This window comes from Dromaius novaehollandiae, chromosome 7 (genome assembly GCF_036370855.1).
Source record: "Dromaius novaehollandiae isolate bDroNov1 chromosome 7, bDroNov1.hap1, whole genome shotgun sequence".
In the NCBI taxonomy this organism is placed as follows: Eukaryota; Metazoa; Chordata; class Aves; order Casuariiformes; family Dromaiidae; genus Dromaius; species Dromaius novaehollandiae.
Window position 1 is genome coordinate 11390969 of NC_088104.1, and position 19148 is coordinate 11410116.

Here is a 19148-nt window from a genome sequence, read left to right on the forward strand (position 1 = left end):
GGCTTTCTGGAAGCAAAATAGCTGTTCTGCAATATTGTTAAGGGTTTATTATTAATCATTACTTTTTTATTTATTTGCAGATTGAAAAGATGCATGTTTATCTCTGGTTAAAAAGAATGATAATGCAGATGATTAAACAGTATGTGCAGAATTCCAACTTGCACCCATTGTATTTGGAGAGGTAGATATGGTTGAATTTCAGAAGACTATGCAGACAGGTGGAGTGTTACTAGATGTATAAGTGCAGCCTCTCTCTTAGATGGAAAACACTCCTTTTTCAAAAAAAATAGATCTTAAAGCATAAGGCTTTAATGGAGATGGAGATCTCCATAATCTTAGATGGAGATTTTAATCCTGGACTGTGGCTGGGTAGCTTCTTTCATTAGAGAGAAGAAAGGGGCGGGGGGAAACTTGGTGGAAACTAGATATTTTTTTAATTGCAGCAGTGATGTCTGGTGTGCCACCGGGCTTCTCCCTGTGCTGGGGAAGGGCTGTGGGCTGCAGCGTGTGCAGCACAGGCATGCAGTAGGCTCAGGGGATCCTGTGAGTCGCCTGTGTCAATGCGAGCAGTGATCATTGCAACGTAAGCAATGCCAAGGGCTGTATTTTCTAGGGTAGGTGGTGTGAAATAAGATAAAGAGTTTAAATCTGCTAGTAGTATCTTAGCAGAACCGTAAATGTGAGCCTGTTTATTAATGCCCCTACACACGCACACTTTAGAGCTGGAATTGCTTGCCTTGGGCTTTCATTACTTTTGAGGAAGTCAGTTTTCTAACCATGCTGAAAAATACTGATTGCATTCCCTGTGCTTGAAAGTCAGAGGTGTGCTAAGTCAGGTATGGGCCAAGAATCTAAGTTTATTCATTTTAAACTTAATAGGGGATCCCTGTTACAAACACACGTGGTCTTTATTGCCCCAGTGTGACAGTGATAGTTCAGAGTCTTCTGCCTTTGTGTACTGGGTATTTCACCACAGTTAAGGTTACTTGTCAGTCTGAATTTCCAAAGCCTGGTTAACTACTTCTTTCTAGGAGAAACTGCTTCCTCCCTCGGCCCTTCTGTAACCCTGAGAAGCTGTAGCCCGTTTACAACGCGCAGAGCGCACCAAGGTGTTTATGTGCTCGTTCCTTTGCATTACAGGTGCTTAGGGCATCGATCAAAACGGGCTCTGCACGAGCGATGAGCAAAAGATGCTTCCCGGCCGAACGAGTTTGTCGTAAAAACGCTGGGCGAGGGGCAACGCTCCGCCAGCAGCTGCGGAGGGAGCCGCGCCGCGGCCGCGCCGGGGATTGCTCCGGGCAGCGGCACCGCGCCCCGCGCTGCCGGGAAACGAAAGCGAAAGGCGCCGGGGCCGGAGGGCGGCGGTCGCGCGGCGGAGCGGCCATGGCCGGGCAGCAGCCGGGCGCCTTCCCGCTGCTGGTGCGCGGCGACTGGGGCGCCGCCGAGCCGCCGGGCGCCCTGCGGAAGAAGCTGCTCTGCTACTTCCAGAGCCAGAAGCGCTCGGGCGGCGGCGAGTGCGAGCTGCGAGCGGCGCCGGCGCCCGGGCACCTCCTCGTCTGCTTCGCTCGCCGCGACGGTGAGTGGCGCCCCGGGCCCCCCAGACCTCCCGGGCCCCCCGGACCCCGCGCCGGCGGCAGCCTCAGCGCCGCGCTCCCCGCCTTTCCGCAAGGCAATACAGGAACGAGCTTAAGCTAGTGTATTATAACGAAATTTGCGATTTAATACCTTAATATATATTAAGCTGTAACTTTTATATAAGTTTTCTGCAAGCTAAAATATACTAAGTTATGTATAACGTAATACATATCATATAAGTAATACATCTCTATATGTGATATATGTATACTGATATATATACATCCTATACTATGCAGCATAGAATGTGTAGTGTATATATTAACTTACATATATAAACTTAATTTTGATGCGCATAACTATTCTCTAGATTGACTTTTGAAAGATAAAACTTACCAGAACGTAAATCAATATGTATTGTACGTTAACATGCATATTAATTTTGATGCACAGTAGTAGTCTCTGGATTTCACTTTGGTAAAACATACTAGAATGTAAGTTAATATAGATACACTGTACTGTATGTTGCATGTTGTATGTTGTATGTATTACATCACATGTCATAGTTATTATTAACTTGCAGAAAGATGGAAAGGATTCAACTGTGGTTGTTTTATAAAGATATATATTCTATATATTACATGTCTGTAATATATAGGTTAAGTATACGTTTATAGCATATTATGTCTTTGCTTGTGTGTAAATGTATATTTTATACATATTTATATTTCCCCCCTGCCCCTTATCATGCCTCCCAGTCTCTGACTCTGTGCCGCTGGGCAGATGAGTGCTGCCCCGAGCCTCTGCTGCGGCACCGGCTGGAAGAGGGCCTGCAAGGTGGCGTCCTTTCCCCTTTCCTTCTCGGGAGGAAACCCTTGTGCTTGTCACGTAGCGTCACAAGTTTACAGCTCTTTTATTTGCTGGCATAGTGCATGCGTCCTAATATAATTGTAGAGAAGTGCTGAGTAGTTTAAAACTAAGTTTCTATTCAGACTGTCACTGTTTTCTTTGTTTTTATTTAGTGAGGCAGCGAGTTCTTCAGAGACAGACTCATGAGCTGGATTTGGGAGAAAAGGGGAAGTTGAGGCTGCTTGTCACGGAGCCTGAAACAGCAGCAACCACTGAAAAGGGGACATCTGAGAAAAAATTAGTTCCCACAAAGGAGAATAGAAAATGTAATCCTAACTAGAGCTTTGAAATATTGGTGAGAGTGTTGAATCGTTCATGGATGTTTTGCTTTAATTTTAGTTTAGGCTCTGGGTACCATGAGCAAACTTCAGAAACAAGCTGAAGCATTACCCATCACTCTGTGTATAAGATACCAGAACGGTCCTTCATAAAATGAAAGTGTTGGTGCTTTTTTCTGCACGGCTCTCCAGTTCTGCAGGGAGTTGTGCTGAAAATTTCTCTAAGAGTTTGGCAACCCAACTTAGATGTTACATGGAAAGATAACCAGCCATGTGAACGCTTTAGATGGGATCACCAAGTTGATCTTGCCATAGACCACTTGCCTGGTTTTAGCTTCTAACATGTTTTAAACAGAGGAGTGTCTCCAGAGAGGGATTTATTTCCCTTATCCTGGATACCTACTCTAAAATGAGAAATATGTATAAACACAGGTACTGAAACTCTTAATCCTAGGCTGGGTGTCTGTATTCCCTACAGTTAGGAGGTTCTGCAAAGAATGGGGATGCATCTCCCTAATTCATTAATGTGTTTGGTTAGATCCTCTTTCAGCAATGTTCTAGTAAGGTTTATGATTCAAAATGCAATCCAGAAAACAGTACAGTATGTCAAAATACATCTGCTCTAGTGAAAAGTAAATACTCAGTCCCCAAGAAAGACTCAGTTAATCAGGCAGTTCTTCAGTGATTACACCCGTATATTTTTCTTTCTGTATGAAATCTTGTTTAATGCTATGTTTGGTATGCTTTTCCTCCTTTTAAAATTACATGCTCAAAGTTACCATACACTTTTTTTTAGTTTATACTAGAGAGGAACCTGAAAGTAATGCTCAATATAACAAAAATGTCCAGATGCTACTTCTAACATTTTTTGTTGCATCAACCTAATTTTTCTTTTTGGCTTTTTCATACCTCTCTTACTGGACATGGTGCAGCAGCTGATTCCTGCAAGTGAACTAGAAGCTAATAAAAGCACGGTAGCATATGCAGAGCAGTCTTCTGCGATTCCTTCTTTCTTTTTTTCCTCTGAAGAAGGAAAGGAGAAAAATACTTAAAGAGCTAGAGACAAGATGAACATTCAGAAAATAAAAAGACTGGAAAGTAAAATATATTTTTTCCAGGAAATGTGTGCCTTTATGTAATATGGCTTATCTCTGTTGACGCAGGGGAAGCCTCGCAGGCGACGGAGAGTTTTGTTCCAAATACTGAGCTGCAGGAGAAGTCATGCCCTGTGGAGAATGTTGCAGAGCGCTCCGCAGGGACCTCGCCATCGGTGGTCCTCGAAAACGTGCAGCACTTCAATGCAAAATGCTTATGTATGCTGTTGGAGAACATCAGTGGCCTAACAACAAATGATGACTTCCATGTGGAAATGATACCTGAAATAAATGCTGCCGTGGTTACCTTCATGAAAAGTAGCGGTAAGACCAAATAAGCGTTGTCAATTATTGCTGCGTGTGTATGCGTATGAATAGTAGTTTTCAGAGCTCGAGTCCTCTCCCCCCGGAGATTCAAACAGATTGATTTTTTATTTATTTATTTTTTACTATCTCAACTGTAGTCTATCAAGAAAGATGCAAGTCTCACTATATATGGCTTCCTCAAAATATCTGTCTGACCCAAACATTACAGTGAGAAAAGATCATCACACTATCTTCATGAATTGAAATTGGACAACAATGTTTCATTATCTTTACCTTATTTTGGGATAGATAAAGAAGAAATAGAAGCAGGCTGTGTATGGAGATGGATTGTGCAAATTATTAAAGTAAAATGAAGTCTCCATTTGACAAGACAGTAAAATGACAAGAAGTACTTGTTTATACACGTGTGGAGTGGCAGGGGACCAGGCAAAGACATGGCGGTAGCAAATAGCGCAGAGTAACGTGGCTGCTTCCATTTTCTGCCTTTTATTATAACGCAGAGGAACATTTATGTGCACCAAAGACAGTTTTGCTCCAAATACAGAGAAAAGCAGACTCAGCTCGTGTCTATGCTGTAAGTCATAGCCAGGACTGATAATTGTGCAGTAAAACACATTCAGTTACTACTGCTTTCCTGTTTGCAGATGCTGAAGAATTTGTCAAAAAATGTGCAGAAAACAAACGAATTAAGAAATTTAAAATTACTGCCAGGCTTCTTGAAGTGACCCACAGCATCAAGGCTGAAAACATACCGGCTAGAGTTTCTACAGACTATATCACTGTTTACTTTGAGAGTGCGTGCAACGGAGGTGGGCCTGTGTCGGACGTCCGGCTCCTGCCTGAGGAGTGCTCGGCCATCGTTACCTTCTGCAGTCCCAAAGGTAAGGCTGCCTTGCTCCGTGACCTGGCCCAAACAGGGTCCGAGGACCTGAAAGCAAATGACGGCAATGTGCAGCAGGCACTGTCCTGTGCCTGAGAAGGGCCATGCCCTTGAGAGGCCATTGGCAGCTTCTGCTCAGCTCTTGGCCTTGGTGTCACCTGCTGGTTTGAGCAGCTTTCTGAGCTTGTCCCACTGGGCAAGTTCTGACCGAGCATTCAGTAAGCTCTGATTAAGATCTTAGAAGTATTGCTACATGTCTAAGGTTTCAGCACCTTTCCATCCAGGGCGTGGAATTCTCTGTTACCAAGGGTTCATTTTAATACCCGCTTTGCCTGCTTTTTGGGGGTTGTTGCCACTGATGGTGTTCTCCCTTTACAGAAGTTTTTGTCTGTGATCTGATGTTACAGCTTAGTTGCATTTGGGAGTAGAGGAAGCTGGATCTGTTAATGGCTTATGGCTTTGATAGTTAGTTTCCAAAAACTAACCGAGGTCAAATTTTTTCAGTATCTGGAAGGGATATAGCTAAATAACTGTCTTATTATTATTCCAAGTTTGGAATCTCTGCCCCGTTTTAATGTCAGGACAACCACGATAAATAGCTGTTAGGAGACTCACACCTTTAATTAAAGGTAAAGGAAATTATTAAGCTATCTGCCAGGTGACTGTTTGTCTTCTCTTAACATACCCAGTATTTCCTTAAGAATATTTTGTCCTTTAAGTTCATATGTAATTTGGCTCATTGTAATGTATTTTTAAGTGCCTGTCAACTGTATAATTACTTTCATTTGTCCATCCCAATTGAAATGGCATAGTAAACATGTGAAAGAATGCACTGAGACCTTGAGTTCTGTTTTAAGTTGGAGAATAAGAAATATTTTGTACTTAAAAACTTCATATGGTCCTGCACTATGCCAGTGTTTCCATAGGAAATGAGAGCAGTGTAAAGCTGTGCAGGTAAATACAGCTACAGGCACATTTACCAAACTAGTTGGAGTCAAGCCTCCTTTCTTGTCCCCTACAGAATGGGTGGGAAATCACAAGGAGATAAAAATAGCTCTTTCAAATGTAAAACGAAGTTACTTTATTCAATGTAATAGTTCTAAGAACAAATGCATTTGCTTGATTTGAAGTTAATGATATATATGTGTGAGTGTGTGCGTGTGTGTATACATATATACATGTGTATATATTTGTAGATATATATGTTTTAAATTTTAGATTTAAGCACTGTCTTGGAAAAGCAGCATTCACTTGAACGGACGCCAATTTTCGTGCATCCATATTACCATTCCCTGGGAACAGCTCTCTATGGAGAGGAAAGACCAAGTGTCAAGATGCCGGACCCCTTTGGGGTGCCGCTGGATCCCTACATCTGGCAGTTTTTACAAAGGCAGGACAAACTGATCCAAAAAATAAACCAGGAAATGGCAGTTTGCCACTGTGATGTGAAATGGCCGCAGACCGGTTGTGCACACCCAGAGATTACGTTGTGTCCCTCATCATCCCTCTCTGAGCAGAAAAAGCCGATGATTCAGTTGATCAAAACATGGAAGCAAGACGCTTCTGCGGAGCTCTCGCGCATCATGTCCTGCTACACAGCCATAAAGTGTCAAGTAAATTCAGCGGAATGGGAAGACGTGAAAGCCAGACTGATGAAAGATGTTGCTTTGATTGTAACGGATGCTTCTGAGGAGATGGTGGTGATCGCTGGCGACAGAGCAGCTGTGCACAGTGCAGAGAAAGAAGTGAGGGAGTGCATGGAAAAAGCCATGAAAGACAGAAAAAGGCAAAACCAGAGTATAGAAATTTCTGTGTCAGTGATGCCAGGGAAGTATGCAGTTTTGCACAATGCTGGGCTAGAAGAGAATATTTACAAAGAATATCCATGCTTAAAGATCTTTTATGATGATACCAAAAAAACTATCCAGTTGTGTGGATTACCTGTGGAGGTGTATAAAATTAAAGCTGACTTACTGGAAAAGGTACTGAACATGCCATATAAATCAGTTAACATTGCTCCCCATGTTTTCCGATATCTACAGCGTGTAGATAATAAAACAATATCAGAGAGATTATTTACTTCAGAAAAAATTAAGGCTTTTTATGAGCTTAAGGATGATACTGTAGTGCTGTTTGGAGACTCTCCTAAAGATCTTTTAGATGCAGAAAAGCAAATAAACACAGATTTAGACTATAAGTGTATTGATCTGGAGGACTCTGAAGTCATTAAAAAGGAGGAGTGGAAGAGTCTTGTCATCTTATCGTGTGAGAAGTACAATTATTCCCAGAAAACTGTAATAATTGATGAACCTGTTGGAAAAGAAAACAAAGTGATCATTACTGGCTTTTCTAAAGCTGTAGCAGAAGTTTATCAGAACATTTTTGATTTTATAGATAGAAACACGCAAGTGGAAGAAGTAATCCCAGCTAAGTCAGTGGCAGTAGTGCAGTTCATAGAGAAGGAAAAATCCAGTGTTTATCTTGAATTCAGGAAGAAAGGTGTGACAGTATGTTTTGGCACCAAGGTACCACGTATTTCTCTGAGCGGACCAAAAGCAGAAGTGCTAAAGGCAGTCACCACATTTCAGCAAATTCTCTCCTCACTGTGCTGTAATAATGTGCTAATTGATAAACCAGGAGCCAAAGAGTTTTTCACAGAGAGGAAAGATACGTATGTTTTGGAGGCAAAGCAGAAATACAACTGTTTGATTAGGCTAAAAGTAGAAGAACAAGAACAAAAAGGTGAAAAAGTTGATAATAAAGGGGAAAGAGAGCTCTGCTATGAGGAAACCCTGGAAAGTGGAGTTGTAATAGCTGTCTATAAAGGTAACTTGTGTAATTATCCAGTGGATGTTGTGGTAAATGTATCAAGTGAAGACTCAAAACCACTTGGTGGGCTTGCTGGGGCCCTTCTACAAGCAGCTGGTCCAGACCTGCAAAGAGAGTGTGAGCAGCTTGTGGAAAAGTATGGGCGCCTGCAGCCTGGATGTGCCATCATCACCGGCGCAGGGAAGCTCCCCTGCAAGCACGTGATTCATGCTGCTGGGCCCAGGTGGAGGAAAAAAGAGACAGAAAAATGTTTGCGCTCAGTAAGGAAGACAGTGAAGAATTGTCTGCAACTGGCCGAAACGTATAATCATCGCTCCATAGCGCTCCCTTCTATGAGTGCTGGGATTTCTGGCTTCACACTGCAATCGTGTGCACATTCAATTGTGTCGTCCATCAAGAAAACCTTGCAAGAATCCATGGGGGACAGCAGCTTGAAGGAGGTTCATCTTGTGGATGATGCAGACGAAATAGTTCGGGTTCTGAGTAAGGCAGTAAAGCAAGTGTTTACTGCTAAATTGTCCTCCTGGACATCGCTGCCCCAGCTCTCTAAATTGTCCTCCTGGACATCGCTGCCCCAGCTCTCTGACAGCCGTGACCCGAAGGAAAGCCAGAAGGCCACAAGAAAAGAGGATCTGCAGATGGTTACAACAAATGAAGGACTGCGCATCAGACTGGAGGAAAGAAAGATTCAGGATGCCACGGTAGGCCTTCAGCTTTGCAGACAGAAAAGCTCAACGTGACACTTTTCTTTAAAAGAGCTCCCTGTGTAGTGCGGTAGTGGAACTGCAAAGCAGACAGTAGACTTGGGAGCTTTGGGAAGCCCATTTTGCTTCAGGAAAGCACAGCAATCTTCACCTCCGTTTGGTGTGCAAGATGCTGCTTTTCTGGTAAGGTGTATACAGTCCTACTTCAGGAAAAGGGAGGAAGAGAACATTATACTTTATGTATTACCTGTATCTTATACGGTACATATATTTTATATGTGTCTATCACTGTCTTGTGATGATGCTAGAGAAGAAGGAGCGATACAGCAGCACTCTTTCACAGGGAAATGTAGACAGGGCTCAGGCGTGGGCAGAGGGGGATGAAGGGGACTGCAGAGGCTGGGTTCATTTCAACAGTTCCGCATCTCCCGGGGGCGGGTGACCACTCGGGTGCAGGACCTGCATTGTGGATATAGGAGGTGCAATGAATGCCACCTACCATGGGTTTCCGACAAGTCCAGGAATACTCAGTGCACAGAATCCGTGCTGAAAACTGGGTTGTTTCTCTGTTGGCACCCTGTCATTCTTACTGCATTTTGCTTTGGTAGTCCTGGTGCATATTTTTACTTAAAATCTGGCTATAGATATTTTTCTTGTGATTTTGCTTCAGACGGACGTTATTGTCAACAGCGTGGGCATGGATCTGCAGCTTGGTGTGGGGCCTCTTTGCAAAGCCTTGCTGGAGAAGGCTGGACCAGGACTCCAGTTAGAGTTTGATAAGGAAAAGCAAGGACAGGTAGCTGGTCAAGCAACTGTGCTCTGCACTGGTGGATGCAATCTGCCCTGCAAGTCCGTGCTTCATGCCATTCTTCCCACCTGGGACAAAGGAAAAGGACAAGCTCTGAAGGTAGATTTTAATTATTTGAAAAGCCTTTGATTTTGAAAACAGATTTATTGGGTATCCCATTCTGAAGTTTCAGTTTTTAAAAATAGTTAATTTAGGTGACTTAGCTCCATTGACCTTAAAGATGTCTTGATGCATAGGTGCCACTGAGGGCTTTTTTCATACAGTGTAGTCTCTGTGGAATTAATAATAGATTTATATAATCTTCAAAAAACCAAGGGATCTTTGCTGTGTTTTACAGACCCTAGAAGACATAGTCAGTTGTTGCCTGCAGAAAACTGAAGCACTTGCACTGAATTCGATCACTTTCCCAGCAATTGGAACCGGAGGATTTGGATTTCCCAAATCCACCGTTGCTAAATTAATGTTTGACGCAGTGTTTGAGTTCAGTAGAGGTCACACTCGGAAGACTCTCCAGGAAGTTCATTTTGTCTTGCACCCGGATGATACTGGTAACATTCAGGTAGTTCTTCTCATGCTCAAGCCCTCTGTGTGGAGCGCTGTTCTGGTTATGCCTTGCCAATATATTTTAGCCTTATTGCTTTCTTGAGAGGGAATAATTCAACACTTTCATACTGCATTGGGTTAGTGAAAGCGGGCTGTCTCTCTGGTGTTTCATTGCCTCACCTAGGCACCTTTTCTCTCCCCCTAGGCATTTACCACTGAACTGGAACGTAGGGTAGCTGAGAATCGCAGTGTGGCAGCACGACAGCAAAGTGAGTTTTCTAGGGGCGGGAAGGGGGACACGGGGGAGAAGGTAAATATTTTTAAGCATTTTTATGCACATGCAGGTGACAGACAATACATCACCAAGACACAGAATATTTTTTTTCTTCCCAATGGACTGACATCCTTAAAAAATTCTTAAGGGGGAAATTATATTATTGAGGGCATGCTCACCTCTTAGTGAGGTCAGTCATATTATACAGAAGAGGGTGTCCTGATGGGAGAACCATAGTTTGTCGTACTCAAAGGGCATGAGAAATTGGAGTCACCTTGCCAAGTAAGCTGTAAATAACATGTACATCTGTCTGTACCTTTAATCCCCTGTATAGAAGTATACAGAATGGTTACTTTCCTTGCCATTTATGAGTTAACAGTAGCATGATGCAGTAGAAAAAACACATCAGTGAACTGCATCAACAGTAGGGACTTCTGTGAATAGATAGCGCCTTTTTTTCTAAATTGCTCTCAGTATCAATGAGAAAACAGTTAAGAGTGACCAGATAAAATAGGAATTAGAGAAGTTTAGACTAATAAGGCATAAATTTGTGAGATTTTGTGAGGGTAAAGATGAAATAACTTACAGAACAGTGGTGTGGGATCTCCATTATTGGTATTACTTAAATTGAAGCTGGATACTCTGTTTCATGGGACAGTTAATTCAGGAAAGGTTGCTATACAGCTGATCCAGTCAGATAACCACAACAGTCCTGTCTGAATTTATAGTGCATGAGTTTACAGAAATAGAGGTGGTTTCACTTTCACAGTATTTAAATAGGATGAATACCATACTGGCTACTTTCAGCAATGGAATAAACAGAAGTAGGCAGAGGCTCTCTAGATGCTATCAAGCTGGTTTCACATTCCTCAAAAGGATATGTTAAATTTAGCTGGCAGCTATTTATCCAGTGTATTAGGTTTCCGTAAACGGTTTTAAGGTATTTTTTTATTTTCCTTGCAGTTTTCATTGAGCCTGTTACGACTAACGCATTGGGAGTTCATGAAATGCAGATTGGTTCTATTACACTCCAAGTAATTAATGGAGATATTACTAAGGAAGACACAGATGTTATTGTAAACATATCGAATCCAACATTTAATGCCACATCAGGTATTGCACTGACTATATAGTTCTTTAATGGTAAATTCATGCTAGCTTTTAGAAAGGGAAGGAAAAGAATTGTCCATATGTGAAACTTTATAAAAAGTATTTTTCAGATAAGAGAGTGGTGATTTGTCAGAAAATAAATCTCAAGCCATCCAGGGTTTTACATACGCTCTGAATATTCTGTTTCGTTAACCAAGCTACTCAAATTTCTGACCAGATTTTTATTGCTTAACTAAAAGGGAACTTTTAGATTGAATATAATCCTGGAAAAATGCTGCGGTCCTAATGCATCCCTCCATTAGCCAAAGCTCTGATTAAGAAAACTGACCTGTAAGAAGCCGAAAATATTTTGGTGATGGTGTGAATTGTAAGAATGAAGGACAGCAAATGATACAATTCAGAGCAACCAGAGAGTTTGGTGAGGAGCATGCTGTTTGCTGGTAGAGCGATGAAATCAGAGTTATTTGTTATGATTTCTAATCAGTAATGAAGGCAGCGCTCTACTTGCAACCAGTACAGCCTGTCATGGAGGGTGCATAGGGGAGCTGGCAAGGTTTTACACTCTGTCGGAATTTGGGGTGTTCATAGACTGTAGATTTTGGATAAAGTTTTGAGTAGAGGTAGCTAAGCTGACTTATTAAATGTGTATGCTTTTTCTTGCCTCATTTAAGGGGTCTTCAAAGCAATTATGGATGCTGCTGGTTCCCAGGTAGAAGGAGAGTGTGCTCAGTATGGTATGTTACAGCATCCTATTTTGTTTGGTTAGATTTTTCTGAAAATTGAACTTAATGTTGTTGTTATGTTTCTCTACTCTGATAGTATAATTATTGTATCAGAAAAAATAGCTTTCACTTAAGGAATTTTGAAAAATCCTGCTGTCATGACACCCACTTGGAGAATTTTTATTCTCCCAGCTGAGTAGAAGTTGGGTACAGTTTTCTGATGCTAATGGGTGCTTGGAAATTATTGTAGTTTAAGGACTTGACTCCTGAGATTACTCATGCATGTGCCTGAGCTAAGAACAGAAATAGTCTAATTGGCTTTAGCATAATTTTTAAGCTCACCTATTGTCAGCTATGGAGCAACTGATGTTTTAAGACTGATGCTAGTACTGAGGAAAAGTGATGGGGTATTTTCTGTTGGCCTAGGCAGGTGCATGACTTCTTAAGTTTCTTAAGAACTAATAGGCAGTCTGGTTGTGTATTCACAGATGCACAATTATTTTTAATTGAAATAACGCAATTCTGCTTGTTACCCTGATCAGTTCTTCTGTAGTCTCTGCATTTGGCCAGACCAACACAGCAGTTAAATCACTGCTTGCTGTGGGTGTCCCCCAGGAGCACAAGACGGAAGAGGTTCTGGGCTGAAAAAAACAAAATGTTGCTCCTGTGAGTCCAGGAGTTAGCTTTCAAGATGGACTTGTGTATTTTTCTCACCTTTGGCTCTGCAGTGTCTCCCTTCTTACAGCCTGGTCTCAGCACAGGCAGAGTATCTCTCAGTCAGTTGTTATTTTTGTGACTAGTGAAGTGGTTTATAACCCTATATTCATGAGTCCATCCATCCTCACAAAATGACTCCATTGTTAGATGCCTATAATCAAAAGTGCTCTGAAAAATGCGAAAGTCTTTTTAGAGAATCAGTACCACAGTTCTTAGGTGAGTTGGTCATTATCTTGATGATGTTATTTTAATCGTTCAGCTCTTCTGCAGAATCATAATTTGAGGCTTTAAGGTGTAGATGGCACAGGAAAGTATTTCTCATATAAATTAACTGTGCATGTTCCATTGGCATGCTTTTAAATAAGTGAGCTGTACAAAGTAAAAGTGTTTAAATTGAACATAAATTGATATGTTGTACTTAATAGGAAACTACTACTTAGCAGAGGTCTCAGATGTGTTTACTGTAACACAGAAAATTACAGTCAAACAGAAAATACAGTCACTTGAGTTACTGTCTCAATTCTGAATTCTCAGTACTGTCTCAAGAAATTCTGAAATCAGAATATTTGCAGAGAAAACCTGAATCAACTAAAACCAGTATAATAGAGCGCACAGTGGCTTTCTTTCCACTTTTTCCACTCTTCCACTCTGTATTACTCCAGTGTATGCTAGCATCAATATAAGCAGCTGCATTATCAGAAGGGGTGGCCACTCTGAAAATGTTGTGTCTCCTTCTTTATCTTCTCTCGTCAGCTGGGCAGCTTCAAAGTGGCTTTGTTACTACACAAGGTGGAAAGCTGCAGTGCAGTAAAATCATCCACTTGATTCACAGTCTGGATGTGAAGAATCAGGTCACCCAAGTGCTTCAGGAGTGTGAGCTCCGGATGTATGCATCCGTGGCCTTCCCAGCAATTGGAACAGGTTTGCGTTTTCCTGGGAGAGTGACTAGGGTTGCGATGGGAGTATTTCAGCAACTGGGACAATATTAACACCTGCAGTAGGGATAACAGTTTTGTAGAAGAAACTGCATAAACTGTGATTTGTGAAAATTCACTGGGGTCAGTTCAAACACTACCAGCACAGTGCTACCAGTCTGTATCAACTGGGACGTGCTGTCTGTTTTCTGGATTTGGCCTGAACTCAAATATTGTTCACTGACTGGTATATGTTTTGTATTTTCACTTAGGTCAAGCAGGACAGAGTCCAGCAAAGGTAGCTGATAACATGTTGGATGCTATAGTTGAATTTGCAAGCAAAAAAGCAGTACAGCATTTGAAAAAAATTAGAATAGTCATCTTCCAGACAGAGATGAACAGTAAATTTTATGAAAGCATGAAGAAAAGGCAAGAGTTAGATGCCCATGATTCTGATACGGATGAATCTAAGTTCATATGTAAGTAGGTGGGTTTCCCATTTGCATGGGCACATAAAACTAAAATCTTTTAAATAAAACTAATTTTTTACCATGTACTTCGTTACAGCATTTTTGTTTGGCAAAAACCAATCCACTGAGAAGAAACCACCCTTGGTTTTGGAGAAGAAAGTTGAGTTAGTCACATTCCAAATTTGTGGAGAAAGCCAAAAGAATGTGGATGATGCCGCATCCTGGATAATGAATTTGATTTTAAAGGAACAGTGTGAAAACATTATTTCAGATGAGCTAATTGAAAGTTTTGATCAGAGGCAGATTAAGACTCTGGAAGATCTTCAGAGAAGACAACATGTTACCATTCAGCTTGAAAACAACCAGTCTCCCCCACACATAAAAATTTCTGGTATTAGCCGGGATGTCTATTCTGTTTCTGTGGAAGTTCAAAATATGATCCAAAAACTTAAGGATACTCAAGAAGAACGATTCGAGGCAGAACTTGTTTATAACCTAGTCGAATGGAGGTATCTAGGAAGCAATGGTACTTTTGTAGCTTTTGATAAGCTGACAAATATGCAGCTGGAGAATGCCAAAATAGCTAAAAAAACACATGTTTGTGTCAAAATTAAGAATACGAATTACAAGGTGGATCTGAACACTTTACAAGCTAACAATGACCAAGGAACAACTATAAGCATTCAACGTGTGCCAAAGAATGAAGGTAAATTACCGCTCTGTTAATCAAAAAATGTAATGATGATTAGTGAACAATAATTATGATAAATACAAACTTAGGTATTCCAAAGAAGTAAAGCTATTCCACAACATTTTTTTTTATTATTATTATTTTTTTTTGCCAGACATGCCACAGTCAGCAGTCTTTAGTTTCAGAATTAGTGGCAGGTATGATCAAACCTAGAATTTTATTTGTAAATACAAAACTTATCCATAGCTATGTGACCTGTGAGCACAGGTTTCACGCATAAGTGATGAAGGAAGGAAGTGGTGTATAAAATAATAGGCAAAATTCTTCTGTGGTTCTAAAACCTGTTTTAGCCAAGTGCTAGTACTGGGGTGATCAAACTCGTGGCAAAATGTAAAATCTTATCAGTGCATTACAGAATTAGTGATTTATTGAAGCAAGGGAATGTTCTCGGGAGAAAGCACTGTGTGAGGTGATGTCCTCTCAGCACTCTGCATCCAGTCCGCTGGGAAGAGATGTGCCTGTAAAACCAAGCTGGCTGGCTGGGCTAATCTTCCCACCCTTGTTCTGCAGAAAAGCAGATGGTAGAGGTGCCGCTGGAGTGGGAAGACATGAAGGGGGAGTGGGTCAGGGTGGTGAACCTCCTGCCGACGAGCCAGCAGTATCTGGACGTTCAGAAAGCATTTCGGAAAACCTGTCCCAGCTTCACCATAGAGAAGGTGAGGTCCTACAAAAAAAGTGAACTCTTTGGCTGAAAATGTTGATAGATGCTCTACATACTTGTCTGTGAAGTGTCTGCAAGCTAATATACTTCCCACATGTCAACCTCCCCAGCACGGCACGGCATGGTTATAAACCAAACCGCGTTTCCTACGGCTTGCAATGGCATTTCTTCCTCGCCAGTCATGCAAAGCCAGTGGCTGCCAGTCATTAGGCTGAGTTTGTGTTCAACTAACTGGCTACTCAGTGTTTCCACATGGGAAGCTCTGTATTGAAACAGCTCTGGATAAGGAAGCAGTGGTGAGGTCCACTGCCGGCTGGGAGTGCCACTGCCCCGGCAGCTCCCCGCAGCCCCGACCTCGCAGGCTGGCCGTGAAGCTCTTCACTAGCTCACCGCCTTCGGAGCGGACCTCTTCCCTGCCAGCCCCAGAGCCCACCAGGCTCGGTGCCAGTTTTAACCAAAATGTTGGGAGTTGCTTCTGTTTGCTGAAAAGTCTGCGAAGCACTGTACAGAAAGATAATGGCCAAGAGGAATGTGGAATTATTTAGAAGCAAGGAGGGGCAATAAATATGAGGAAATAAGATAAAAATAAGAGTGGGAACAGGTATTTGAAAAAATTTTCTCCTGTGATGAGATTTGCTGTGTGGTCACTAAGACATGAATAGAGGAAAATATTAGCGTAGAAGGGGAAAGATCAAGTAACGACAAGTCTTTTCCATTGAAAATGGAAAGCTCTGAGTCCTTTTTCTGCTGAAAATGGAAAGCTCTTACAGCAATGCCTTTAAGATTATACTTGGATGCAAATATACTATATTTCCCCCAAGCTATATTCAGATTGTTTGCATAAGGAGCCAGCAACATCTATTCTCCTACCAATTCATTTTTATATAGCAGTTTCTCATGGACTGCTAAGCTACACGGTGAAGGGGTAATTTTGACTTTCAAGCTGAGATCTAGAAGAGAAACATTAAACGTAATGCTACAGTCTAGCCTTTAGCAAAATCATCAGTAAAGATGATTAGGATGTACAGAATGCATGGTACGTGAACGTCCCATTGCTTCTAGCTGTAGTGCAACTGTGTATTTCCAAAAATACCAGTGCATAGTTGCCGTAATCGCCTAGGTACCTGGTATATTAAGCAAGGCAGATGTATGACAAAAATTACCAAGTTCAGAAACATTTTTGTAAGCTAATACTTTGGTGTCTCATTTTGCAGAGGCTCACATACACAGTTCCCCAACCCAAACCGCATGCTAACAGGGCAGCGTGGTAACTGCTCTCATTCTTTAAGCTTGGTTTTGTTTTAATGCTTTGCTGTCATGATAAATATGGGTCCCTACCGGTATAAATACAGCTCTACTTTGAAACTTTGCAGATTGAAAGAATACAAAATCCCTTCCTCTGGCAGACCTACCAAATCAAAAAGAACTCTCTGGATGTGAAGAACAAAAATGAAAATAATGAGAAGTTGCTGTTTCACGGGACAGCGAGATCCTCACTGAGCACCATCAATTGCAATGGATTTGATCGTGGCTTTGCTGGAAAGAATGGTGAGTCATTCCCCAACGCAGTTAACTGCTTCCACACGTGTCTTACATCCAAGGGGGTAATAGTGCAATAGTGCTGTAGGCACAACATGAGGGCTGAATAACGTTGGAGAACAACATAACAAGCAACTCTAGAGCATAACCTCCATGGACAGAAGCACTGACCTGGTCTGTTGACCTCTTGTTTATAAACCCCACCATTGAGAAGGTCTCGGAGGAAGCTCACCTGCTCTGAAAGCAAACCCAGGCAACCTTCGAGGAATGCTTGCTGGCACCTGTCTGCAGAAAGGCACCAGGGCCACCCTCAGCATCCTCCCATCTTGGGCAAAGCCAGCTGAGAGAGTAGCAGTGCAGACACTTCTCCTTTTGCCTCCAAAGATAAGGACAGCACAAGCAATCAGAAGATCCCATTCCACTCACTCTTATTTTTAAAGAGATTAAATCAATTTAAAGTAATTAATTATTCCTTCCCCTTTAATAGCTGTGGGGGACAAGTGCTTGCTTTTTGTTCTTAAGGTTTTCTGCCTTAGTAGGGCCGCCCTCATCGTGAGAGAGCTGGACGCTTTAATTCAGGTCTAATTGACACTTTAGCCTGATGTGGATCCAGTCTGTCTTAAAGAACCGTGATTCCTCCAACTTCTGACTCTGAAGTGTAACTGGAAAACTGTAATTATAATTCTGTAGTCATTTTAAGATGAAAAGACCGCTGAAAATCTACAGTTTAGTAGATAGAAAATTGCACAAGGCTAAACAGAGAGAAGAACCTTTTTCTCTATAGGAAAGGAAACCCCGGGTGATGACAGCTCAGCTGATCTGTACCTGATGTCCAGGCAGATTCATGTTGGATTCTGGTACACATGATTATTCCTAGATCTGTGCTGCTAAGCTCTAGCCCAGTTTTTCACTTATACCAATTTATCATTTATTCTGCAGAATTAAAAAAAAAAAAAAGTGTGTGTGTGGGGGGGCTTTAGGGATGCTTCTGTGAATACAAACACTAACTATATTTGGAAATGTCTTTCCAAACAGCTGCCATGATTGGAAATGGAACGTACTTTGCCGTCGAGGCGAATTATTCTGCTCAGGATACTTATTCCCGACCAGATAGGAACGGCAAAAAATACATGTACTTGGCTCGGGTCCTCACGGGGCAATACTGCACCGGGAGCCCAGGTCTCATTACTGCACCACCAAAAAACCCAGCAGCTCCTACCGACCTGTACGACAGCGTGGTCGATAATGTGGCTCTTCCAACAATCTTTGTCATATTCAATGACATTCAAGCATACCCGGAGTACTTGATTACTTTCAGAAGATAGAATATTTTTCATATAAAGTGCCAAGGGGCTGCCGATGAGGACTTACTTCAGACGCTCCCTCTCAGCCGGAATAACCCTGCTCACCAGGACTATTTTCTCAGGGATCCACCGACATTTGCTGCCATTAAGAGTCCAAAATGGACTTTGCCTTCATTGTTTCCCCATGATCGTGGTCTTAGTGATCTCCAAGGTATAAATTCCTAAATTTGTAGCCGTTTCTTAGGGGTGTTCTCTGCACCACGGAAATCAGAACTTGTGTATGCAGAATCTTGGCTTTTGGAATTTTTAAGATCATAAAAAAACCCTCTGATTTCTTCCAGGCAGCATGGAAGTGTTAACCCTTGGGTAGAACTGCCCGGAGTAACCTCTGGGGCAATCTGGGTTAGCGAGCTCAAACTCGAGCACTGGCACCTTTTTTAAGTTCTGTACACTAACAGCATCTGTTCAGCTGAAATGCATCTTTGCAGCAGGACGCGTGATGACAGCGGTAGTTTCTTGTACTGTCCCTCGAAAGCCATATAGGTTTGGTTCAATAAAAGTGATTTCCCAGAGCTGCGAGTCGCTGTGGATGGCAATGGAGGGTCGCGCCGCAGCACGGCACGGGGCAGCGCCCTGCACGCACGGCGGGGCGCCCCCGCCTGCCCCCTCGGCCCCGCTCTCCGCCCCTCTCCGGGGGCGAGCCGCGCCCAATCAGGAGCGCCCGCCGCCCCCGCCCCGC

The 19148-nt window shown here is 42.3% G+C and overlaps 1 protein-coding gene across 1 annotated transcript; it reads left to right on the forward strand.

The window, feature by feature from the left end:
- Positions 1 to 1302: 1302 nt before the first annotated feature.
- Positions 1303 to 18981, forward strand: LOC112988526 (protein mono-ADP-ribosyltransferase PARP14-like). Its single transcript, XM_026109102.2, has 16 exons — positions 1303 to 1576; positions 2598 to 2750; positions 3926 to 4180; positions 4828 to 5064; positions 6282 to 8593; positions 9267 to 9503; positions 9742 to 9963; positions 10153 to 10216; positions 11185 to 11334; positions 12003 to 12065; positions 13524 to 13691; positions 13957 to 14163; positions 14252 to 14860; positions 15416 to 15561; positions 16940 to 17114; positions 18141 to 18981. The coding sequence occupies exons 1-16, from the start codon at positions 1384 to 1386 to the stop codon at positions 18428 to 18430; spliced, it is 5481 nt and encodes a 1826-aa protein (XP_025964887.1). The 5' UTR covers positions 1303 to 1383; the 3' UTR covers positions 18431 to 18981.
- Positions 18982 to 19148: the final 167 nt, after the last annotated feature.